This window comes from Larimichthys crocea, chromosome III (assembly GCF_000972845.2).
Source record: "Larimichthys crocea isolate SSNF chromosome III, L_crocea_2.0, whole genome shotgun sequence".
NCBI lineage: Eukaryota > Metazoa > Chordata > Actinopteri > Sciaenidae > Larimichthys > Larimichthys crocea.
Window position 1 is genome coordinate 22,179,702 of NC_040013.1, and position 26,036 is coordinate 22,205,737.

General features: G+C 41.5%; 2 protein-coding genes across 35 annotated transcripts in view; one reads left to right on the top strand and one right to left on the bottom strand.

Annotated features, from left to right (window-relative positions):
- The window catches only part of ccdc88ab (coiled-coil domain containing 88Ab), a 60,984-nt gene extending 53,869 nt beyond the window's left edge, over positions 1–7,115 (top strand). For 3 of the 6 annotated variants that reach the window (XM_019253762.2, XM_019253763.2, XM_027277461.1), the window contains 5 exons: positions 138–386; positions 471–524; positions 1,998–2,087; positions 2,474–2,739; positions 2,837–7,115. In XM_019253762.2, coding sequence (XP_019109307.2) covers positions 138–386; positions 471–524; positions 1,998–2,087; positions 2,474–2,739; positions 2,837–3,754 — 1,577 coding nt within the window. In that variant the 3' untranslated portion in view covers positions 3,755–7,115. The remainder of the gene's footprint in view (positions 1–137; positions 387–470; positions 525–1,997; positions 2,088–2,473; positions 2,740–2,836) is intronic. The other 3 variants (XR_002041550.2, XM_019253765.2, XM_019253764.2) reach the window with 3 other exon arrangements.
- A 2,658-nt stretch (positions 7,116–9,773) lies between these two features.
- Positions 9,774–26,036, bottom strand: part of camk2g2 (calcium/calmodulin-dependent protein kinase (CaM kinase) II gamma 2) — a 62,936-nt gene continuing 46,673 nt past the window's right edge. For 2 of the 29 annotated variants that reach the window (XM_027277801.1, XM_027277805.1), the window contains 10 exons: positions 24,904–24,944; positions 21,077–21,157; positions 18,789–18,833; positions 17,367–17,421; positions 15,501–15,599; positions 15,008–15,133; positions 14,130–14,205; positions 13,828–13,922; positions 13,473–13,724; positions 9,774–13,216 (listed from right to left, as the gene is read on the bottom strand). In XM_027277801.1, the coding sequence (XP_027133602.1) occupies positions 13,492–13,724; positions 13,828–13,922; positions 14,130–14,205; positions 15,008–15,133; positions 15,501–15,599; positions 17,367–17,421; positions 18,789–18,833; positions 21,077–21,157; positions 24,904–24,944 (851 nt within the window). In that variant the 3' untranslated portion in view covers positions 9,774–13,216; positions 13,473–13,491. Of the gene's footprint in view, positions 13,217–13,472; positions 13,725–13,827; positions 13,923–14,129; positions 14,206–15,007; positions 15,134–15,500; positions 15,600–17,366; positions 17,422–18,788; positions 18,834–21,076; positions 21,158–24,178; positions 24,212–24,903; positions 24,945–26,036 lie in introns of all 29 variants that reach the window. The other 27 variants (XM_027277806.1, XM_027277810.1, XM_027277809.1 and 24 more) reach the window with 20 other exon arrangements.

Consider the following 26,036-nt stretch of genomic DNA (forward strand, 5'->3'; position numbering starts at 1 on the left):
TAAGTCCTTATGTCTAAGTGGAAACAAGATCTAAAACATTTCCTAGATGGATTTCTTTAAATTCTTTTGGCTACAAAAGATGGTTCCTAATAAAATGTATCCCGTCCTCATTTCCATCCCTCCATCCGTCCATTCAGCTATGAACGACCTGCTCCAGACCATGGCGGTAGCCGGCGGCCCCGGGGCTCAGTGGGCGAGCAGCATCGACAACCTAGACGGCGCCGAGGCCGGAGATGCCGGCATGACGGGCAGCAGCAGCAGCAGCAGCAGGCGCAGCGGGCAGCGCATGAAGGAGCTCGCCCTTTCCACCAACGCCATCGACTGCGCCGCCCTCACCCTGCCGACCGCAGGGCATCGCAGGGCCAAGCTCCGGCTTCAGGTCAAAGGTCAGCATGCTGTTTTTGTTTTAGGAGTTTGTGTTACCTCGTCGACTTATCACATCCTCATCACTCTCTTGTGTGTCTCCGCAGCTAATGCCTCCTGTGAGGATGTTGCCGGCTCCTTAGATGACCCTAAGAGTCAAGGTAAGACTTGACATCATCATCAAACTGTAGATGTGTCAAATGAGGGAAAAAAAGGATACTAACAGCAGCTGCTCAACACCAGTCAGGAATCTCAAAGCCTTTCAAATGAGAAATTGGACTGAATCATCCCAAAAAAACAAACAAAAAAAAGCAGGTCATGTCCAGTGCTAATCTTTGGGCCGCCTTCCTGCGCTTCGATTAAGCCTGATCTACAGTTGGGGAAACATACCAGAGAGAGATCAGCCTCCACTGAAAGTAGGATTGACTCTAATTTAGGCGTCGGGATGTTATCCAGGGCAGTTAATCTGTGGCCAGGCAACTATTCATCAGTTCTGTGTCGCTCTGATGTACGTGACCCAGTTGTTAAACAGCCACTAGGCTACTGACACACATTCCTAGCACTTAACATAGGTCTACACACTTTTATTGTACACTAGACACTGCTTGGCATCATAATATTGTCCATTGTCATCAGTTATTTCAACCTGGACCCCACTTAGCTGTTCCCAGAATGCACTCACAAAATCCAATACGTTGTTGTTGAGACCAGTTTCCCAGTACGTCTCTGTAATGGCTGGAGGAAACTGGCTCGCACACGCGCACACACACACACACACACACACACACACACACACACACACCGGACATTGCTTATAATGTATCAGGCCATCTTCCGGAGATGTTATTGATTTCAAACCATTAAGAGATGTTAAACTTTGCTTGTTTCGCACTGTGGGAAACAGTAATAAGAAGTGATGTCGTGTCACAAACAGGGTGTGTTGAGCTGTGTGTGTGTGTGTGTGTGTTTTATCAGGCCTGCAGGCTCTGTGTCCTTCTCCTGTTGAGCTGGGCGTTATGTGCAGAGTTCCCTGTAACATCTGTAGTAAGTGACCACTACTCGGCACTGAATCCCTCTCTGGGCTGGTTCCCCTAGACACAATAAGAACGCTGACAGTGACCAGTCATGTTTTTTATTTAAAATTCAAATTCGGTGTGACCCGAGTTTGAAATGATTTCACGCTCCCTGGTTTCCCTACAAACACAGTCAAGAGCAAGGTCACATTGTCACCCCCTCCTTTTCTTTCTTCCTCCTCTTTAGTTTCACACAAAGCTTCCAGTTTCTTCTTTTTATTGCTACTTTACTTTCTTACCCGTCGACCTCTCTTGGTCGGTATTCTCCATGGTTGGTTGGTCCTGCCCTCTGCGTCGGCAGTTGCTTTTGTTTGTTGACTTGACTGGACATATTGTGGCTGCAGCCTGGCACCGAGCCACCCTTTCCTGTCCCTCTGCCTGGCATGTGCCATCTGCTGCCCCAGCAGGAGACGTTCTGTCAAACCGTTAACGTGCACCGTCACGTCACTCTTTGTGTTAGTGCATGTGTTTGTGTGGATGCATTTTAAGTGTATGTATATATCCTAACTCTGTGTGTGTGTGTGTAATGTGTATATGTCTTCCCTCTTGTCCCTTACCCAGCCTCCAGACCCTCCAGTCTCCATAGCAACAGGACCACCAGTAGTAATAGTAACAATAACTCCCACCTCACTTCTCCTCTGGAGGGCAAAGGTATGCTCCTGCCTCCTTTTCTCCTCCTCCTGCTCTCCACTAACCACTCTCTCCTTCCTCCTTTGCTCCCTTCCTTTTTCCTTCATGTCTTTACTCAAACATTCTTCAACGTCAAGTCAGTTTTTTCTCTTCCAAATCAACATGTAGGTCCAGTTCTGACTGCTAGTCTACTGTATTTTTATGATTATTTATATTATAAATATATTTAATAATCAACGCAGATTTTTGCTGCACTGACCACATACAGCTTATAAACATCTTCCTCTTTTCTCTCATTTGTGTTCATGAATGTGCTATCAGAGATCAGTCATCAATATTAATCTAGTTCATAACAGTGAATGATAAACTTTTCCCCATGTTCTAATCGCTGCCTCCTTCTCCCGCAGGCGTGTTGAACGGCAGCCTCAGCAGGCCTCACAGCGAGAGCAGCGGAGAGTTCAGCCTGAGTTTGGACCAAGAGGTGTGGTCCAGCAGCGGCAGCAGCCCCGTCCAGCAGCCCACCTCATCGCGCTCCTCCCACCAGAGCCCCCTGCAGCTGCGCAGGTCCCTGGACCCGTCCACCATCGCAGGAAGCCCCAGCCAGACCCAGATCAGGAGCAGCGAGGTACTTTCCCTGCAGCAGTTCCTGGATGAGGGCATTGACCCTGCAGAGGTGAGGCGTCAGTTATGAGACTCGGTTATAGCTGAAGTGTGATTTTAAAACCTGTAGATGAAGTCGTTCAACTGTTTGTGTGCTCTGTCGTTTGCAGTCCGGCAGTCAGGAGAACCTCACTGTAGACTCCCCTCGCCTCTCCACTTCTTCTGAGCATGTGGTGAAGGAACGCACTTCCACAAAGAGTCGGGGTATACTGCGCTCCTCCAGTGGGAAAGCGGCACCGGTCAGCTCCGATCGCCCTCCAAGATCTGGACAACCGGGACGCCCGACCCTGCGTAAAGCGGAGAGCACCCGCGTGAAAGGCTCCGTCCCGATACGCTCCAGCTTATCCTCGCAGGGCAAAGCCACGTCGGTGTCCGAGCGCTTGGATTCTGCTTCCTCCACGCTGCCCCGGGCCAGCAGCGTCATCTCCACCGCTGAGGGCACCACGCGGCGCACCAGCATCCACGACCTGCTCTCTAAGGACATCCGGCAACCCGTGTCCGTCGATGCTGCTCCCCCCGTCGCTTCCACCAAGGCTGGGGTACGCTCCCAGCCTACACCCAGTGAGTACCACCCCAACAGCACCAACCTAAAGGGACCCCTTACCACCACCACCACCACCCCCCTGCTCAAGTCACTCAGCTTACCCTGCCATAGCTTGGAGGATCCCGACCTCTCCACCCTCGAGTCTTTCCTCGGCCCTTCCTTCACTGTAGAGTCCGTGTTCATGGACTCCATCTTTAGTGAGTCAGCGGGCAAAAACCTCCCCTTCCTGTCTCTAAACCCCACCCTAGTCAGCAACATCAGTGGGCCTCCTGTTACAAATAAAACACACCCACCTCCAGTCCCGAACCACATTCCCACGCAAAACCAGACCCCTCACAGCCAGTCAAACGGCCAGGCGAGATCCAGCCCGGCCAGTCTTACAGAGTTTAACGACGGGGTTGATGCCAATCGTGTAAATAATTCGGACCAGTCACTGAACCCAGAGGACAACCAGTCTCTGTGGTATGAGTACGGGTGTGTGTGAATGACAGGGAGGTTCTGGCTTGCTGATCTTTCTTCCAGACTTAAAGAGGGGACGATGACAGGATGGATAAAATGACAAACCCTCCTCCTCTGCATGTATTTATTAGAGCACTATCTCTCCCTGTGTGGTGTATTTGTTTCGTTCTTTTCTGTTTGCCATGGTGCCGATTGGTGAATTTAGTTTTTTTCTTTATTTTTCTGCCTTGTTCTTTTTCTCTGAGGTGGGACTTTTTGATGAATGTTCTCCCGTCCAACAATCTTTTATCATATTATTGTTTCCTCATCCAATCTCTGGTGCTAACGTTATACTATTATCTGCAGTCTGGGGTTCACGTATCACAGTTCTCAAGGCTTTGTATTTCTGCCTGTAGCTTAAATCTTTAAAAATAATTCTTGTGGGACTGATCCACGTGAGAAATGTTCACCGTGTCAGATAATAGATTCACTTTTCACTTTCTGTTTATGATGTTTGGATGTGTTTTTTTTGGGGGGAGCGTCCTTTTCACTGCTTTAAACTCAGTTGCATCATCCACTAAATTGCACGGCTTTGGTCTGTGGCGCTCATTTTGATCGCTGTGATCAAAATGGTCTTCATGTTTATCTTTTTTTTTTTTTTTTTTTTTAATGGTGTTTGTTTTTGTACATTTGTATTTTCTTTCATATGTGTATTAACGGGGGGCATTTGCTCAAATGTGTCTTAACTTTTGACGTCTTGGGCTGGTGACAAAATGATGAAGCTTCATTCAGAAAATAATCTGGGGGGAAGGAAAGTACAGGTGGTTAGGGGAAAGTTGAAGTGAAGGTAGAGTAGGAGTGATTGTGATGTTTTAGTCGTAGGCAGTGCTTGGTGGAGTTATCGGAACAGGTGGATCGTAAGTCGAGTTTTCAGCGGTCGGATCGTTTTGTGAATGAAGTTAACATCATTTCTTTTGGTATCTGGAAACTAATATATACTCATCCTGACGCACCACGACTTGAGAATGGATAATATTTGATGATGCATTTTAGACTGACAAAGATCTTGTACAGATTGTTGTAATCATTAAGTTATAATCAAAGACGAGCACTGCTTCATGTGCCGATACTTAGCAGTACTGTCAGCCTCTAGATCCTTTATTTATTTCTGCTTTTGTACTCCGTACTTGCTGTTTTGAACTTATCGTATTTATCCTAATCTACAAGTATATGCAGGTGTAACATGAAAATGCTCTTGTCTACAGATGTAACATAAACATTGCCTTTGTCCTACAGATGTGGAGGGCAGAAAGTCTAAAAGCAGGAGTGGGGAGCCGCAGCAAAGCTGCTAAACCCCCACCCTCCACCACCCTCGTCTGTCTGCTACCATGCTGTGAGCGCGTGGTGAGTGAGTGCTGCTCGAGCGGGAGGAAATAAGGGGAGGGGAGGGGGGTTTGGTCTTGTCTCCATGGGAACCTAAAACATGGTGTATAACAGATGTCGTCCATCCTGCCGTGCACTTGCTTCCCCTTGCTGCCCTTAAGCCCCCCCCCAAACCTCCCTCTCCCCTCCCCGGCTCCTCGCTGTCCTGTGTGTCGCCCCGACCCGTCCCTGTGGTGCCAAACGCCTGTTCGCGAAGCCTGACGGGACCCCGGTCTGCATGGCATATGGGCCGTTTTTTGACCACGTTGCTCGGAGTGGATGAACGCTTTGCCCCCAACAAAGCAAAGAGGAGTTCCACGACTCCTGCACCTCACCGTATCCCTCCTCCCGTGATGCTTCTTGTGTTGTCGGTGAAGAGTGTTTCCTGCTGGTGGAGAAAAAAAAAAGAAATAGGCCCTTTTGCTGTTTTCAGGCTGCTTGTTGTCGCTGCATGGCTTCGGTGTAGCGCTGAAATCCTTCTCCTTTCTTGTTCCCTTGACAATGCATGTAGATCCAGGCTGGCTGCTTCCGTCTGTCTCCCCTTTTTATATATATATATATATATTTAATCTATATATCACTGTCTGCTGGTACAGTTTCTGACTCTGTGTTCTCTTTCTCTCTCTCGTTTCTTTACTTTCTAATTCGTCTCCCTTTCCTTTCTGTTCTTAACTCTTTCCACTCCTTCTTGCTTGCCTGGGACTCAGAGAGAAAGGTGGCCTTGGAGCTGTGTGTCTGAAGCCTAGTAGAGTTAATCTGCTGAGACCGTCTACAGTGAGAAAAGATTGTATATCCTAGTTTTCTTCTGCTACTTCCCTTTTTTTTGTTTTGTTTAAACCCAGGACACTTCAGTAGAGAAAAGTGGTTTCCTTCTCTGTTTTGTTTTTCTTCCTTGAATCAAGGAAACAGAAATTTTTTTGAAAATGTTGCGGTGACAGTTTTTTTTTTCTTTTTTTTTTCTATAAAGACTAAAGCTGTGGCAGATTACACTGCCATGTGTCCTTCAGTGTGACGGACTGCTTGATGTGCACTAGTCTCTACGGATTTAAGATTAAAGTGCCAATGTGCACACAACAGCCAAAAGGGGCGATCTTAAAACCAGAATGATGACTCTGATGATTTTGGATCTTTGAAGTCAGCCGGATCATCTTCTGCCCAACAACACCATGATCATAAAAAAAATAAAAACAGTCTTTTTGTAAGTGGGCAGCATGCACAAAGGAAAGACGACATTCAGGCTTGGTCAAACCATTTTCAAAGCATGTCAGCACCAAACATTTCCAACCTGAAGAATCACAATCTGCATGGAGCAATCAATCAGCCAATCACCCCACTTCCTTTTATCCAATCAAAGAAGGAGGACTGTGTTCAGTGGGGATTTTTACTTGGCCAGGATGCCAAATGGACTTGGACAGGAAGCCATGACAGCTGCGTGATTGGCGTCTGTTGGCTGCCAATCACAAGTAAAGGTTGTGTGATCTGAGCGCGTGCGAGAGAAAGAGACTAATCATGGGAGTGTTCCAGGTCACCTATATGACAGTTGACAGCCATGGCACCCTGAAACAAACCCCAGACACCGTTCATCTTAAATCATATGTCACCGTTGATGTCATTTATCGCTTCTCACCCTGCTCTGAAATGTAAACCGTAAAAAGCACACGCACAGTTCATGAACATGCCATCACTCAGTAAGGAAACTGGTGACAACTCTGACTTGAGTATAGGTGACCTGCAATCTGCCCAGTGCATACATGAACATGTGCAGATTTCTGTTGCTGTGTTGAACATGATGGTGATGATGAGACCCAGTGTTTTTCCTCCTTTTCCACTTTTACATAAATCCATTTGATGTAATTAAAAATCATCAAGACTACAGTGCGCTCTGTTTGCTTTGTGTTTTTTTGTCTGGACCTGCAGAGCCGTGTTAATTTTAGGCACAAGTTCCTCTTGTTAAAATAGAAGTTGGTTGAGGAAGCTGCATATCCTTTCAAGACTAAATAAAACATCGGACAAAATCAACATTGCTCTCTTCCTTTTCAGCACTGAACTGAGCACTTTGGTGTGCCCATGTGGAAAGTTTTGTTTCAGTTTATACTGCATCAACATTTTCAGCCCCTGAGCTAAAACATAATAGGAGAGATGTTGATAATACAGTTCTATGGTCATTTCTGAGGCCGTCTTGATGTTAAATTATATTAAGGGGTGTTTGTGTTATTCTATAATAATAGGGGTGGACCAAATATCCTGATTAAAGTTAACGTAGTGGAATAAAATAATCAAAATCGATGCAGCAGAACCAAATTTCAAACCTCTATTCTTCTTGTCCAAACCACTGACTGTATGAAGAATGAACAATGCATGCGTGGCGTCACCTCTAGGTTTCTTAAGAGCCGCTTTGAAAGTCAATCTGTGGCGCAGATCCTGGCTAATCTAACATAAGCTGAAAGACACTCAGATGCTCAAACAAGCCACCTGTAACAGCACCTATCTGTCAATCAAAGCGGCCATGCTGTTAATTATGCAGAACTTTAAGCCTTAATATACTTTGAACAGGTGAGTTATTATAAAGTAATTAAAGGGTTAGTATAAAAATTCACACTCCCCTTTTCTTTTTTTTTTGTACCAGGCTGTCAACATGTTTATTTCTGCTGTGAACGTTTTAATATTGGGTCTTATGGAGATTCATTCATTCCTGCAGCCAACCTCAATTTTTTTTTTTTACCACTTCCACGTTGCCTTCACTTCACAGCTATGGAGGTTGCTGCTTTGTCCAAACCTGGTGAGTAGTTTCCTACAATACCCATAATGCAATGTGACCAATGAATACCTGAATGCTTAGATGTTCCCATTTTAACCAAACAGGTATGTCGTTATCATTCTTATTGTAAAAAAAGGATACAAACTTCAAATTTACTTGGAGACTTTCACACAAAAGGAGGACTGTGGACTTTGTTCCCATTCACTTACATTGAATGTGCTTTAGGAAGGATCTTTAAACGGCCAGCAATAACTGTTGGGCACCTGATTATAGTTTCAAGACTAGTGAGTGTGTCCTTTACCCAAGTTTACACCTAAATATATAGGTTCCAGTTTTTTTTTGAGTTGCATGTTGCAGCTCAGCTTTAGATTTGTTTGGTCTTTGGCGCCACCTGAGAGGTGACTGTCAGTACTACAGACAAAACGTCCATAATAATCACTTAGAAAATCAAAGCCAAACTAAATGCATGCAACTATTTCAGTGTTGCACATGTTAGCCTTAAACAAATATGTATTTAGATATACTTGGTGATAAATAATACTGAATTGTCAGACAGCTCAGGATTTGATCAGACTTTAAAGCTGCAACATGAGAAACAAACCAGAACCAATAGTCAAATGCTATTTTTATTAAATACTGTTATTTTCCATTAATAAAAAATCATTGAAGAACAACCATCCAAACAAAGACGTGATAGTTTTTTTAATGTATGATGTTTATTAACTGTATGGTCATGCAAAAAATCCAGCATCCAATTGAAACTCAAAGAAGTCGACACATGTAGCCCCTTTTTTAGTATCAGGTTACAATGCACTAAACTGACTTACATACAAGCTAAGGCTTCTGCTAATATCTGATGCTTTTTTAATGTGAGATAACTTGATTCTGATATATCAGATGGAGCAATTTCATAACCTTGAGGATGCAAGTAACATAGATTTCCATTTCTTTATCAAGTAAACAGTGAATAATTACCAGAAAGTAGACATGCATATTTCTTCCATTTGTAAAACTGCATATATAGTGTTGCTGTTTGTGGTTTTTAACTTTCCCGTTCCAACTTTAGTTTGACGCGTTTCAAGGATCTTTTCTTCTCCTTCAGTTCAGTCAGGTACTGTTTTAATCCAACATATATTAGACGTTTGCGAAACAAAACTCAAACCTCTAATATATGGAGTTTATTTGTTTTACACATAATATTTGCATTTTTTAAACAAATCTATATGAAGCAAAACAACAGACACTGTCCGTGAATGATCGTTCTCTTTGTAGGTCACTGGCCTGATCGGCCTGAAGTAACTTTGTGAAAAGTTTAAGTTAAATTTGGTCACGTATTCCTATATACAGCAGTGAGACTCAAAGGTCGATACCGTCACGTTAAATGTAATCTGTTACTCAGTGATACTTCAGCTGAAGCAGGGAAGTCACTCTATGGAAGCAAAGGTGGTTCATCATTTTAGAAGATGAGCATTTATCATAAAATGAGCATTTGATTACTGCTCAATATTATTGTTTGTTAAATACTACTGAATCTTTAGCACTGAAATATGTGGTTTGAATGGAATTATTTAAAATTTCAAGCAATTTTAGGGTCAAAAATCCAGTTTCAGATCATTTAAATTTCCAGGATGGATCAGATTAAAGTTAAGTCAGTCACATGATCTAAGAGAGATCGGCTGAGCTGAGCGACTGGAAACCAGCACACGCAAATCTGGAAGAAATGAAGTGTTTTTTCTAATTGTACAACTTTAAGATTTAAACAACATAAATTCATGCAGGGGGTCGTCAAAGTAAAATATTTCAATGCAATAAATTCAGTTGTATTTATATCAGAACATAAAATATTCTGAATAAGTTTACTACACAATTAGGACATTATTGGCACAAAATGAAATTAACCGTGCTGTTCTTAAATGATCAGTTCATGCAAATTACAACAAACAGTTTTTTTCTCACACCTCCGGTGATATCTAGCCACGCGGATAGTTTTGATTTTATGTGCAAGTTACACAAAACGCATCAGGTCCAAAAACATATGCTGTGTTATTCTGAACAGTTCTCACTGGAAATGCTTTCTATTCATGAAATATTCAGTCAAGTCTGTGGATCATTCAGAGCAGCAGAGAGAGATGGTGCTGTTGAATTTAAATATCATTTTTCCAATACTTCAAAAATGAACTACATGCGTGGCTAGATGTTAAAACAAACAGGAAATGTTTTGAAGAAGCTTAAGACCGATTTAAAAGTACTATGAAGAAACATGTCTGAAGTTACTGAGGTGGACGAGGGGAAAGAAGACTCAAAAAGCACGGCATGGTTACGGTTTAACTACATAACTGTGGTTCCCAACCTCAGGTCACAAGATAAATCTGATTCTCTCCAAAACTGCAGTGTTTACATCTAGGTTTACTTGCTAGTAATCGTCTTCCTCATTGTCTTTGATGGCAGTGAAGTGACCAGTGGAAGGAATGTGTATCGTATCACACTGCTGTAACTTTTAACAGGACAGGGGAAAAGATCTTAGAAGAGAACATCTCTTATGTGATGAGCTTCTATAAGGAGATGTTGCCTCATTTTAAGGGGTCGTTAGACAAAAAGGTTGGGAATCACTGTTATACAACTAATTCTAAAAGTGAAGGGCTGCCTATTTTTAAACACTCAGTCAAAACTGGAAGATTTTTCACTTAAAACAAAGATCATTCTGTATCAGACTTAACTGATGTGCTCAAACTCAATGAAGAAGGCATACGCACACTCGGATGTAGCCTTTGTTTACTCTTTTGTGCTTTTTCCTGCTACATCATGTACAAATGTCTGCTGTGAAGTTCAATTTTGGCTTCATATCAAATCTATCAAAAATGCAAATCAGATCAGTTTCCCTCTTCTTTTTTTCTAAACATCCCTATGACTGTGTGGAAACATACACATACTCACACATACACAATGATCAGTGGCAATCGACAGACAACTGGGCCAGAGCCCACAGCACAAACAAAACTACTTTAGATCCATAAAAAAAAAAACATCACATCATAGTTTCAGTACTGATACAACGCGTCGTCATCATGGTGCAAAAAGCGTGTGTGTGTTGGGGGTGGGGCACAGTTTTCATGGCATGTCTGATATGTCACAGCACAGGTGGGTGATACAGTAGGACAGGGGGGTCTCACATGATTTAACATTTAGTTGCCTTTTTTTAAAAATCCGCCCGACTGTCAGTGTACGTACAGAGACACGATATGAATCATCGTCATGGTTTCAGCTTTTTGGGTGACCACCAGCAGATTAAAGCATGAGTTAACTATGGAGCAGTGTAGCACAGAGACAGGACACACGGCAAGGCTCGCCCTCACCTGCACTGGTACAAAGTCACACAAGGAAAAAAAGACAGTACTGGAAAGTTCAACCACTGACAGAGAGATATGTTTTGTCCTCTTTTAAAAGGAAGAATCTATGATCTCGTGTGCTTTTATGATTGTGAATTCTAATATAATTAGCCACAGGAGTGTATTAAGTGTTTTTGTCTCACAATTTCAGCATTCGGTGTGTGTGATCAGCATGTGAGGGGACAGTAAAAAAAGGGTTGTCCCCCACCTCTATTCATTTCAACCATAGTTCTTGCTAAAACAACTGATAAAAACATCAACATCAAAACACTAAAAACTACATTTACAACAGAAACTGTGACAAAGGGGACCAAAGCATTGATTGCCATCAGCGTTAGGGTCCCACAGCCCTCCAACCAGCATAGCCCTCTCTTTTTGTTTTGTCCAGTCCCTTTTTAACATGCTTTTTTAGGACTTCACACAGAAGTACAGCAAGCCAAGACGGACAACACACAGTTTTTTTTTTTTAAAGAACACAATCAGAACAGGAGACAGGCATAAGACTGACGACGTCATCATCACACAGAGTGGTGCTACTAAGACAATGATGGGGCCCGGTTAGTGAAGGTCACAAGAGTAACAGATGTGAAGAGGCAGGAATGATGGAAGTTGAGGGGGCAGAGGTAGGGTGGAAGGGAAGGGATTTGGCGCGCGTAAGCTGAAGTTGCAGAAAGGTTCGCTCTGTCAGAGGAGTGAACGCAACAGCATCGAGTCTTAAGTGTCATCAGACAGTTCAAATAATTCATGCTTCACGTCAAAAATACACAAAAACAGATTAAAGACTAAAAACTTAAAAAGACAGTGAGAGAGTGTCCGTGCTTTAAGATAAGGTAGTTCAGAGATGCGAGGAGCTTTAGACTTTGACTGACGGTGCCTCCTGGTGTTCGTTTCCAAACACTGCAGGGTGGACAGATGGAGGCCGCCTGCATCTTCAGGACGAGCTGGCCTGGACGTTGTGTCTAAAAAGCTCAAGAGAGGCTCAACCCTAAAGGCTGGAGCACAGGAAACCTTAAGTGGGTGATGTGTGTTTGTATTTACACCTCTTCAACGCTGAAAAACAAAAAAAAGACACACTCTCATGCTTGAACTCTTAACCCTCCCTACACCCTGAAAGTAAACCATGTTTCCCTCCTTTTCTCCTATATAAATATCTGTTTATACACATTTATTAAATAAAACCCCCTTTGATTAAAAATGATCCCTTTTCAACACAAAATACTTTAAAATACATCATTCAAGAGATAAAAACCAACAGCTTAATAATACAAAAAGATGAAATAAAAATAAAGGTCCCCTTTAGTAACGTATCACAACGCCTAGACCCCCTTTCAATCATTGTGTGCAGATGCTCAAACCTGACACATGAAATGTGTTAAATTCTGATATTAAGCAGATATTAGTTGCTCCCGTTCCCATAACCCCCCACCCACATATATCTGTTAACTGTAAAACAAACAAAACTTCTATTAAAGTAGATGCTCTGCTGCGCTTAAAAAAAAATCTAATTTTTCCACAATCTATACTCACTATGTGTGTGAAGTGTACATGTTTTCATATATTTTATTTTTTTAACATTTTAATACTTTTCCAGACAGCAGACAAAACAAAGACGGGGAAATAAAGGGCACGGGAGAGACGGCATCACCCCTGTGTCGCCACCAGAAGCATGCACCATCAGTAAGAAGGGGCACCAGACATCAGCCGGGCCCCAAACCTCATCTAACCTAGGGTTTGACTGGATTGGTGTTGGTCGGTGTGGTCGGTCATTCAGTCAGGCTTTTGAAATATGCTTTTTTTTTTTTTTTTTTAAATTTATAATGTATTTTCCCCATTTATTTATTTTTTTTTTAACTTTCCAAGCAGCCTCTTCCCGGCTAGGATCCAGGCACCAATCCGACCACGGAGAATAAATGCTCCAAACAGCTTTAGAGTTCAGGCAAAGCTGGAGAAGGAAAAAACACAACATTAGGTGTACAAACTATCTTTAGATAAATCTTAATGGTCTCTAGTCATGCAGAAGTTTTAAGATAACAAAGCGTTGCTACTTTAAAGATACAAGAACAAAATGTTGCACTGGGTCCAAATAACCCACGCACAAAGCTTTTACAGTCAACCATAAACCATAAATCCTTGCATGCAGCATAAAACTGTTATTGCCTCCTTCAGACCGCCATAATAGTGGGGTGTTATCTCTTTACCTGGGCCTGAGTTGTCCGTTCACTGCAGGGGTGCAGCTGGTGCTCCTGAGCAGTGGAAGTGCACATTGAGCCATTTGGCATCGCGGCGATGCCACACGCGCGTCTCCTCCGACTGGCAGGAGCGCGGCCGGCCCTGGGTGTCCATGTACTGCGTCAGACGGATGTAGGCGATGCAGGCGGCATCCTCGCCAATCAGATGCACATGGGGGTTGAGGATGGTGGTGTGCACTGGCTTGCTGTTTTTACTCAGCACTGTGGGGACAGAAATGTGCAATTCAGCTGTTGGTAAAACACTAATACTACAGTGCATTTGTAGATTCAAAGGGAAAATCAAACTTATCTAATACTAACTTACAGTTCTCAAAGTAGAACTTGTGAAAGTCCATGCCCTCCACCAGGTTTCCAAGAGCCTCTGGCTCAAAAGAAGTCAGTCCAGGGTCACAGATTCTCCTGTCAGAAGAAAACACAACCATAAATAAACTTTAGATGAAGAATGGGAAGACTTTAAGAGGAAGGTGTGTGTTGAACACAGTATGTATATCTCAGGAAAATGAAGTTTCGTCGTGTTATAAGGGGCAATAGTTTCAGCAAAGCACTTGAAAGATGATGATTTGTACACAAAGAGTTTTATTGTTCAAGCCGCGTATGCAAACTTACGTGTAAGCCTCAAAATCCCCGTTGTTGATGGCTTCAATCAGCTGCTCTGTCATCTTTATGATCTCCTGTTTACGAGCTGAAAGAGCGAGTAGGAGGGAGAAGACAACCAGAAGAGGTTAAAGACAGCTAGAAATCATTCGGAAGTTCAACATACAAACACTGCATCTCATGTTTCCCTGAACTTACTTGAAACCTCTGACATTTGAAATAAGTTCATCGCATGGGCAAAATACAAAACACACCACACTCTCCTTGTCAAACACAACAAGAATATCTGATGCTGTAAATAAGAGTCCATATGCTGAAACCTGAAGTGTTTTTAACAAAGAACAGAAGAAGAATGATTTTTAGCTTTAGCTTCATAAAATAAAAGTCTGAGAGACAAACGCAGAGCTGGGCGTCTTGCTGTTGGACAAGTAATGTCAGCTGGCTGCCTTGTCTTGTGTTGTGTCGTGTTGTTGACCTTGCATGATGTTTCGCTGTTAGCAAAGTTGCAACACTAGTTTTGTAATGTAATCATAACAAATAGTTGTGTACTTTGGGAGAAGGTAAATAATTACTCAAATACAGGTTCGAATTCAGAGAATGAGACATGAAAGTCAATGAAAGAAAAGCACAAACTGCATGCCAACACACTGAACATCAGTTCACACTGATAAGAGATGAACACACACTTTGAAAGTGTGTTCATCACTTTTTAACAAACATGCAGCTGCTGAGCCAGAAAAGCCAGCTAGCAAACCCTCCACACCTGCATGTGACTCTGGTGTTCATGAAGTCAGTTTATTTTCTCAAATCCTCAGACCTCCTGCAATCAAGCGGCACGGAAACTGATGTATGAACACTGCTTCAGGAGCCTTTTTTGCATGGGCACTTACTCTGCTGCAGTTTGTTGCTGCTGCCTGCTGGGGGCGACAGAGCGGACTCTGGTTCAGGACAGGAGCTCTGAGCTGGACTGGCCTGAGGGACACTGGGGCTGCTAGCAGCCTCCTGCAGAGGACGAGCTGCAGGCAGGTACAGTCATCCCAGTAATGAAGTTATATTTAGCAAAACTGAGAAGTCGTATAACTTTATATTTAACTTTTTTTTTTTTATATATTCTGCATGAAGTAAATCAAGCAGTGAATATAGGAAATAACACTCAGTTATAGATAAACATTTGAAACAGTAGCTTGCAGTCAGGCCTGGATGCCAGTAGATGGCAGCACAGGAGGGCAGAGGGGAACAAGTGCAGTAAGTTGGTGGGAAAAGGAGAGTTATTTACGTGTAGCCTTTTAAGGCCAAAATATCTTGTTACTACTTTGAAGAGGAAAAAACAGGACGAAAAGGTCAGAGCCGAGGGTTGAATTGGGTAAACTGCTGCTGACTTACAGAGGGGTGGCGGGGAGTGAGGAGACAAGGTCTGTTCCTCAGTGGTGCTGCACTGGCTTAACACTGCACTGTCTGAACTAGAAGACTCACAGACAGCCGCTGCCCGCACCACAAGACAAACACAAACAGAAACAGATGCTCACTGACACAGAGAGGAACTCGAAAGTTAGTCTATCGATAATTCTTCTGTCTGTAAGTCTGTAAAACAACACACAACTGTAAACCAAGAACAAAACACTGCAACAGTTAGACCACAAATTGACAGAAAATCAATCTGCAACTGCAGTTTAATATCATAATATTTCACTGAACACAGCACACTAAAGAAGGCACAGTGGGCAGTGAGTCGCCAGCTGATTCAGAAACCAGAAAGTAAGAAACAAATAAACTGGACAAACCAAACCTCTCAGCTCACTTGGACTCCACAGTGAATAACCTTTTATCCACATGGCGATCATCAAGAAGTCATGTCTTATTCAGTGTTGCCACGCTAGAGGCAAGGGTTATTTTAACTTGAGTGCTAACTTGCCAAAGTCACACCGTAACACAAACAAACCAACGATCGAGACTGCAGTAGACCAGAAATCCCTGTGTTCAGTGACGCAAGATTACAGTTTTATTCTATCAGCTGGTGCAACCGGCTGCAGAAAACCTGGAAGCTGCAGAGTTATCCGTACGCTGTTGCAGAATGTGTGACTGGTCACTTCCTTGACCATGTGACCTTTGTGTTTCTGCATTAAGGAGCTAATGCATCCTAATTACATTACATTCATTTAGCAGATGACCATCCAAAGCAGCAGCAGTCTCTTGATTGCATGCCACTCTACAATCAAGTGCTGGTAAACTTGGTGAAGCTGCCTTAGGTAACTGGATTAACTCTTTTCTGGAAAGCTGCAAGCAGCTCTGTCCTACTTCATCCACCTGAAAACATTAAAGGGTAAATCCCCGAGCTGAAGACGACTAATTAAAGGCTTAAGTGGCATGTGACGTTGGCATACCAGCAATCAAAATGGGGCATAGTTACCCACATATGGTGGGCAGGTGTCAGATTCAAGATATTTGAGCCTTTGCAGAATTTGTTAGAGCAGCGTGCCCTTTTTAATTTGACTAAAGGTTTACGTGATTACAGAATCTTTAAAATTATAAGTTTTTGTTCCAAAAAAAATTTGATAATCCTATTGGAAATTATGATGGGAGTGGTTGTTTTCTGTTCATAAATTTTTGTGTTCTTGGGTCAGATCAATGGGTGGAAGGGGTCATAGCTGCTGTCTGTCACAGTTACAGTCCAAAATATTTAAAATTCTACACAAATTCTCAATACAAATTTTTATTATTACAAAACTTTTCGGCCACTTGGGGGCAGATAAACTCCACAATAAGTTGAGAAGCTCATACATCTTTTCACGAGGGCTAGCAGTATTTATTTTGTATTATTCTGCTGATTATTTCTTTCATTAGTCTTCATTTGTCTAAAACAAATGTCAGACAGAAGTACAAAAAATCTCAGAGAGCCAAAGGTGAAGTCTTCAAATCTCTGTTTTCTTCATGTGACTGACCAAAAGCCGAACGATACCGAATTAACGCCAAGCTCTACCTCAGGGAACGCTCTATCCTATGAACTGACATACCAGAACAGGATCAGGATCATCAGTTTGTTCAGAAGACATAAATGGCAAAAACAGCAAAAAAAGATAACACTGTCCTCTGCCCTGACTGAAGTGGAGTAGACTGTTGCCTTAAACCTTTACCAAAACATAGAGATATATTGTAATATGTCTCTATTCAATATGCAGTTTATCAGAGTGACAAAACCTGGACAAGTGAATAAAAAATGACATGCAGAGTAGGTGAAAGTTGGACAAGTACCTTTCCTACCTTTCATTTCCTCCTCTTCTGCGTTATTACAGCTCTCTGTGGAGCCCTGTTACACACAGAGGAGGACAAAGGAGAGACAAAAGAAAGAGAGAAAAGAGCAAGACAAAGAATTCTTTAATGTGCAAGTGAGACAGAGTTGGGAAGCTTTGGACACTTTGCCCATACAGACACACAGACGACCTGACGGACAGATGGACGGACGGGTGGACGACTCCCTCCCAGGAACACAAACCAGCCAGGACAGCAGCGCAGAGAGCCACAATACCAGAGCAACAAAGTGTGTGAGCAACTACTTTTAACAGGAAAGGATGTGCATGTGGTGCAAGTGTGTAACTGCCAAAGACTCAATGTGTCAATGTAAAGAAAATAGTGTAACAGCATTATTTTGCAAGCTTGTACACCAACGAAACAGCACAAGCGGCGTCACAGTTAGTTCCTATTTTAGTCCGATATCTATATGCTGTTAAATACTGCCCGTGTAGGATTTTCTCTGTCATGTACATTTGAAATTCGCTGTATGGATCCTGAAGGGTAGCACCAGTGTTTTATAGCGGAGGCGCCGTGCCATGCCTCGCCTGGAATAAGGAGAGTCTCTGCTAACATCAGAGGAAGACATCACATTTTTATGAAAAATAACATTTGCCTTTTTTAAGCTTACAGGGTAACAAGCAGCGTTGCTACATCACACAGGAAAAGACCGCAGTCTGGTTCAGCTCAGCAGGTGATTGATCAGTCACATCACATGATTGCTGTCAAGGTATTAAGCAGAGCAGCATGTCGCAGTTTGTCTGAATTTTAGGTTCAAATTAAGTTGGGAAAGGTCGAGACAAAGTCAAAACCAGGTGCTGATATGTGAAAAACACTTTGTCTTGAACGACTGTTGAAATTCAAATAAAAGTTAGTACCATCAGCTGAACTTTGACATGAAAACTGAGGATCAGATCAACTTAAAAATGTATAAATGTAAATTCCAACCCACAGTGCAGCAACAAGAGCTCTGACTGACCAGCTCTTGTGTTGGATCAAGCCAATTAAAGCTCCTGTAATTAATATTTAACCACTAATTCATCATTTAAAGATTATTATTAATTGTCAAATCATTTATGAAGCTTTTTTTTATTAATATATTGATTATAAGAAAACACTAAGACTTCATAATGATGTACTGGTCTCCCATCAGATTTTGGGAGTTCACAGGATTCAAATTTCCGGTGAAATCCTTTCTGGTAATCAGGAGGAGAAATAATTAAAACGTGAAGCCAGAAGCCAGCTCACATCAGGTGCACAACGAAGCGTAGAGAGTCCTTACAGTTTTTGTGACAGCGACGTACATTTAGAGAAAATTCTCCACGAGTTACCTTACGAGTGTTAGTAAGTGGCTGGTGGCTAGTGGTGGGAGAAGGAGGGGCTTACCTTGGTGCCGTCAGCTGGGTTGTGAACGACAGTTGTCTGGGCTTCCTGGGGGGAGGTAGGAGACACTTTACCATGCAGGGAAGGGATGGGTTGGGGGGGGAGGGAAGGGGGAGGAGGAGGGGGGAGGGGCACCAGGGAAGATGCCGGGGAATAGCAACTTATTCCATGACGACAAACATACAAAAACAGACACGTGTGCGCACACCAAAACAAAAGCACAGGAGTTACAGTACAGAGGCTGTGGAGCATTTATGGTGATTCAAACACACGACTGTAGTCGTCTGTTCCCCACACACACACACACACAGGATCATTTTAGAGCCTCCAAAATGCATGAAAACAGCCATGGACAGCTAAACACGTATTCAGGGCCATGACTGAGGAGGAGGGCTCTGTGAGTGACTGCATGTTGAGTGTGCATGCCAATTGTATGTCCCCTGGAAGTCAGCGCGTTTAACAGTTTTGAAATATAAATGCCATTTATAGTGTAGTAGTACAGTAGCTTTAATGCTAAGCCAGTAAACGCACACTGGATTTCTGAGTCAAGTTGTGTGCTGCCACAAACACGTCCGAGTCGTGACCACATGAGTCTTTGCCCCTCACAAGCGTCCAGACAGTGTGTTTGTGTAACCGCTCCTCTTCCTCAACCTTGACCCCGCCACAGAAACATTCAGCACGAAGCAATTCAAGAGCTCCAGGTACGGCATTGTTTGGAAATCAAACCCACGGTATATACCGGTTTAGTCGGTGAGTCGCACACTGGACCCAACATCCAGGAACTACAACCTTAGAACATGCAGCCCCGTGTGCGATTATGAACTCTAGACTGGAAATGTTCGATCAGAAGAAATCGATGTTTTGCCTGATTGTTCAGTTTGCTAGTCTGGAATCAACTCACAAGAATGCAGCATCGACATTATGTATGCATGCATCATGTATATTTTGTTACAGAGAGTTAGATGAGAAGATCGGTACCATTTTTTTTACCACCTTTTTTTTGTCTGCACGGTAAATTTGAAGCCGCAGACAGTTAGCTTAGCACAAAGGCTGAAGACTATGGGCAACAGCTAGCCTGGCTCTGTCCAAAGGTTATAAAATAAAGATACCAGCACACCATACTCAGTGATCAACACTTCATGTTCTGTTTGTTAAATAGGTACAAACCAAAGTATTATAGGATGTTGTTTTCTGGACAATTTCTTGGCTGGGAGCAGTGACTTCTTAAGAGTTCTAGCCTGTAATCTGGCAACCTCATGATGAAGAGGTGAAAGCTTAAATTTATTATACTGTTACATAGTGGAACTATTTAATGACAAACAATGACCAAGAAATGTGGACGGGGCCAGGCTTGCTGTTTCCCATTTCCAGTCTTAATGCTAAGCTAAGCTAATCGCCTCCTGACTTTATATTAATTCACTTTTTTTCAATCTTCTCGATCCCAAAATGCTGAATTACTCCTCTGAACTGTTTGATTTGAGAATACATTTGATATAATTTTAATTAAAAAAACAAAAAGATCTACATTTCTTCAGTTTATTTATCCCAGTAGTCTTACAAGTGTCACTTCTGGTTGAACCTGCAGGAATAACTGTCGCACTATATTAGTATAGTATATATGGCTCAATCCCATTACATATCTGAACACAGGGGCTGCATCTCTCTGTTACCCATTCACTCCAGCTCTCGTTTTACCCAGAAGTCCTCATTTTTTAAAATCCACATATCGAAATGCAATTTGTAAATGCAGCCTTTTTGATGTAGTGGAGATTCAACCTTGTAGTTTTTGAGCTCTGCTTCGAAATAACTTGCCATAAACCTTAAGACAAAGCTCAGGTGACACAGTCGAACTCACAAAAGGAGTCACCAGAATGTGGCTGCGCAGAGCTTTATTGAAGTGTCTGCTGTTGTACCACAAAATGAAAGTCATTTCTCTACCTGTCAGTGCTGTGCACTGTGTATATATATATATATATATATATATATATATATATATATCCCATATATATGAGGTCTGGGTAAAACACAAGCCTGGAGAGCCACTCAAAGGCACGAACCAGTTGTTCAATTTTAAAGTCGTCAAAAATCCACTGCCACCATCACAGTTTGTGTTCAAAACTGAAGCGGAGAGGCAGAGGATGAAGGACGAGAGAGAGAGGACAAAGTACAGAGATTTCACTTAACGTGGGATGTGACAAAAAGTATGAGGAGAAGACAGAACTAAAACATTAAAAGGATGGAAATGAGACCATAAAAAGCAACGTGACAGAAACCAAATAGAGATGGGGTACCATTGGTGCTGAAGATGACATGCTGCTGTCTTTGGTGCTGCTGCTGCTTACTACACTGTTTTTACTGTTGTTTCCCTGCGACTGGGGCAAAAAAACACAACACAGAATGACTCCTGCTGCTCCCCACTAGGTCTAAATCCATAAACCACCCTATGGGAATCTTGGGTGGAAAACAGGAACAGAGCCAATGTAAATATTCCACATATTGTAAGAGAGTAGGATTTAAAAGTGCACAATCTGGGAGTGGGGTTCAAAGCTAATCTGATTTATCTGAATATATGTATCAATCATATGTGCCTTGCTGCCTTGTGCAGTTGTTTTATTCTCCCGTATGCACATAGGCTCAAATTAATCTCGTTAATCCATCACACGACCCTTCTTTTGTTCATCAGGAACTTGCAGAAACAGATTAATTGTCCTGCAACAGCATATTTAACTGATACGAGTACTTTTTATTCCTATTGTAACTGTGTATTGAGTGATTGCAGGACTCTTAGAGTCTAGCATCTTGGTGTATGCCTGAATTGAATGTCTACAACTTTAGCAGACATTGTACAACATTTAAACAAAAAAAAATACAGAAGAGTTAGTCAGCAAATGCATTTTTAAAACAATTAACATATCTTCAGAGTGGATTTAAATATTTTCCCAGCTCTTGAACACAAAGTAAATCAACATCTGCTGGGATAAAAATAGAATTCACAGGTCTGTACCAGAAATTGGCAGCAACGCAGCCAAAATATGTGTAACCAAGTCAGAAAATAAGTTTAAAATAATGGATAGCAGTCCAGGTCTGTGCATGCAGTAAAAGGCCTTGATGACAGGTTTTTTTTTTTCTTAAGCCAGGTGTGGTTTCATCAACATTTTGTTGTTTCAATTGTCCCTGCAGTCTAGTGCAATACAGTTTTACTATATAAACATTTCACTCTCCAAGTATAGGTCTATGCAGTGTTCACTTTAATTCAACTTAAAAATTGGTTTACTGTCACATATACTGGCTGCACTCTCAGGAAATCAACGGTAGTAATATATAACCACAAATTTTAACATTTTACATTTGAAAGTATTAGGATTCATTTACATGTGTTTAAGTAAATGTGAATACATTTTATCATGGTTATAACTGTAATCCATATAATACTTTGAGAAACAAAACAAAAAATTGCCTCATGCAAAATAACTGTTGTGTATTAAAGTGGAACTCCACTGATTTTAGAACTACAAATTTTCAAACTAGAGGTGTGGAGGGCATTTACCAGGCAGGTAGGGACTAACAAAAATATGCTATTGGTTGCATTATGGGAAATGTAGGATCTGGTGTTTTTGAAACATGATCCATATTTGGATCACGCTAAAAGTCAGCATATTCTAGCCTCTGCTGCTTCGATTCTTATCATCCTTTCTTTTTACTTGCAAGCCAGTATAGTGGTACAGCTGCATAACAGAGCTGTAGATTATAGCTGCAGATTATAAATGAAATCTGTGATGTGAACAAGAAAACACAGTTTGAGCTGGACTCAAACACCCCAGCCTCAGGCTAGCTGGAGGAAAAAAAGGAAAGAGATGCTTCTTGAATGTAAATCAGGTCTGGATGAATAGATTACATTAATAAAAAAGGTTATGAGCAGAGTGCTGAGAAGATTTGTGGCTGTTTTTCTACAACTCTCAGATGAGCGAATACCCCAGTGTGACCCTAAAAAGTATTTTGGCGGTCTCCATGGCCTATTAGGAACATCTTGTAATGTGTAAGACTGTGAAGAAAAAGGCAAACTACAGTTCCTTCAGTGCAAATATTTCTGATATATTTCATTAACATGATCGGTTTTCAATGTGAACATAAGGATTACGAAGGAAGTCTCTGTTGGTGTTGTTCATCTTCTAACGGCTTTGAATTATGCTTCAGGATCAGAGAAAACTGTTTCAGGAAGTCAAATATTCTTGATTTGATCTTGCGCTCCTCTTTTTAAATTATTTATTGATTCAGGAAAGGTTACCCGAGGACACATATTCTTACCCACAGTCCCACATTCATACCTGGTAACTATTCACTACAATTTCAGTGCCGTTATAATAATTGGAGCCCAATGTTTAAGAGACATTTCTTTCAACTCTTCTGCAAAGTTTTGTGTAAAAACACACGATCCTACTGAGAGTTTGTTTCCCCCAACCCAACAGCTACAAAAAGTGTTCAAATGTCCAGAGCAACATGTTATTTATGACTAAAACTGTTTAATAAAGCTGGTTATCAAACCTCAAGACTATTTTAGTACAGGTTGAAATGTGTCTATAGTTTCTAAATTATTCAAAACGTTGCCAAATTTTAGATTTTTTATGTTGTTCTGTATGGCTGATTGTGTTTATGCCTGTTCGTAGTCCTCAAAGTAAGGTGTAAGGTAGCTAAAAACTAGTAGTATAAAAGTATAAATCAGATTTTGATGGATGCATTCAAGTACAAATGTGACTAATCAAAAATATCAAGACCAAATTCCTAAACTTTCAATGTATTTTTACTTTATATACACCATGTCTGGTAGTAATGTGTGTTCTCCTCAATCCATCAGGCCTGAACTGTCTCTAGTTTAACAGAGGTGAGTATCTGCAGGTGACCAAGACAGCTGATTTATTTACAGAAAGAGGGAGAAAAAACCTCAGAAAAAAATAAATAAATGAGGGTGCAATTAATATGCAATCATTAAAAAAAAGGAAAAATGATTGTATATTGATGTTTACAATGATTAAAATGTCTCTCACTCCTGTGATGGCCAGTGACGTTGGTAAGCCAAAATGGTTGATCTTATCCATAAACAGACATCGGAGGATAACTGGCAAGGGATGTGTGTTTGTGTGTGTGTGTTATATTTGTCAGGACTTGAAATGGTTTTGGTGGCGAATATGGCAAAAGGGGATGCAGGGATGTTGGATGGACAGAAATCGAACAAGATGAAAATTGTCATAGACCAACGCCTCAAGCATCTCTGCCAAAAAGAAAAACAAACAAATGAAACAGAGAGGAGGGAAGACTGGAGGGGGGGAAAAAGGACTCGGAGAGCCGAAGAGAGACAAAGAATGAAAAATGAACAAAAACGACAGAGCCGATCTCACCATCAAACATACACTCGAGCTGGACTTCCTTTTCTGACAGACAGCAATGGAAAGGAGGAGGAAAAAATAAAGGGTCATCGGGAAACAAGGAACTAATCGAAAGTAGTAAAAAAGTGAAGCTGCTAGATTGGTTTCAGAAAGAGAAAAAGAAAACAGCTGCACAGGCTTACATAGGAACAAAGATGAGACAGAAGAAAAAAAAACAATCAGCTGCAAAAAACAATATAGGGACTGGTTGTGCAGTTTAGTTGTTTCATGTTGGGTTTAGTTATTGTTTTAAGTTACTGTATGTAATGGGAATTTAATTTTGGCCCTTGTTGATCATGGCGCTTCACTGCATGCATGGACGCTGACTGTCGATCAAAACAAAATGAGCACCAAGACATGATGCTAGCTCAACTCGCTGTGAATCAGAGAAAAACCTGGTGGTAAAAACAGCATTTCATTACGTTCCTTACTTTGATCTGTATTACTAGTGCCCCAAATTTAAATTTTACCTAAGCCACAAAATGCAATCACTTTATTAGACCTTAGAAAACTAACAAAGGAGCACCGGAACACAAAGATGATCCAACTTAAAGAACACACTGCTTTTCCATATGCTAAAAACATCAAAGATATATGTTTATAGAGAGTTATTAGGATGGCAGACCAAAAGGGAGACAACAGAAAATAAGACAGAAACAGTTAAGTCAATAAAACCCTTCACGGGTCAGAGAACTTACCTTCACGCCGTCCGACTTTTTGTTTAGTAAGGTTTTGCATGCTGAAAGAAAGAGAGAAAAGACAGTAAAGACACAGTCCGAGAAATAACTGTCCCGACAAATAGTGGGTGAGATCAGGCAGTCAGTAGGACAAACTATTGGGCCTGGTGAAGTGTCCACCTCCTATCCAAACGTTTTCCTCCATCACTGGGGATAAACACACCAATGTGAAATTTGATATTGATGATATAGAAATGGCAAACTTAAAATGAAAAGTGTATTTGGAAAATGAAAAAACAAGAAAAACATATGAAATATGGGGAAAAAAATGTATTATTAAAATAACTGCTTTGGAGCAGGAATATTCCCTGAGGGCTCTTTAGCCTTTTTTTTATTACATTTTTAATTGTCATTTTGTTTAAAAAATATGACAATCATTTTGTTACAGAGCCCTGTAACAACACTCCCACAATTTCCTTCCAGAACATTGTTGATGTTGGAATGGAAACCCACTTCAGCCCAAAAGCAACCCAAAAAAACATGAATAATCAGACAAGATGATAAGACTGGTAAGTATGTCATTAAATCTAAAGTAAAACACTGTGATACAGTAAGTGAGAGCAATTCACAATTACGATAAGTTACAACTATGAGATCGTAAAATAAAACTGCGCTATATAGTAGGTCAAGATCATGAGAATTTTAGTCATGAGTCATTTTTTACTATTTAATTAAATCCTAACTTAGAATAAATTCTCGCAATCTTGACTCAGCGTGAATAAATACTTATTTGTATGATATATAACTAAAATAATAGAAACTGTTTCCAGGGGACACTAAAAAGAGATGAGTACAGCCAGACACGTCTGGGACACGCTTGTATATTTTAGCTCCAGCAGCACTAGTACTGGATCAACTTTAATAACTTCATCAGTCACAAAACCATGCCGACACCTGGTCTTGCTAATCATTTTTTAGTGTCCCATAGAGACAGCCCTTGTGTATTTTGTTGTATTTTGTGCACAGTGTTTTTCTGAATCTCTTCTCTGTTGCTGCAGTGCGCTGAGCTCTCAGGGCTACCATAGCAAACACATTTTACTGTAATGCAGCCAGGTCATGTTAAATGCAACAGTCTGTTCGATCACTAGTTGTGA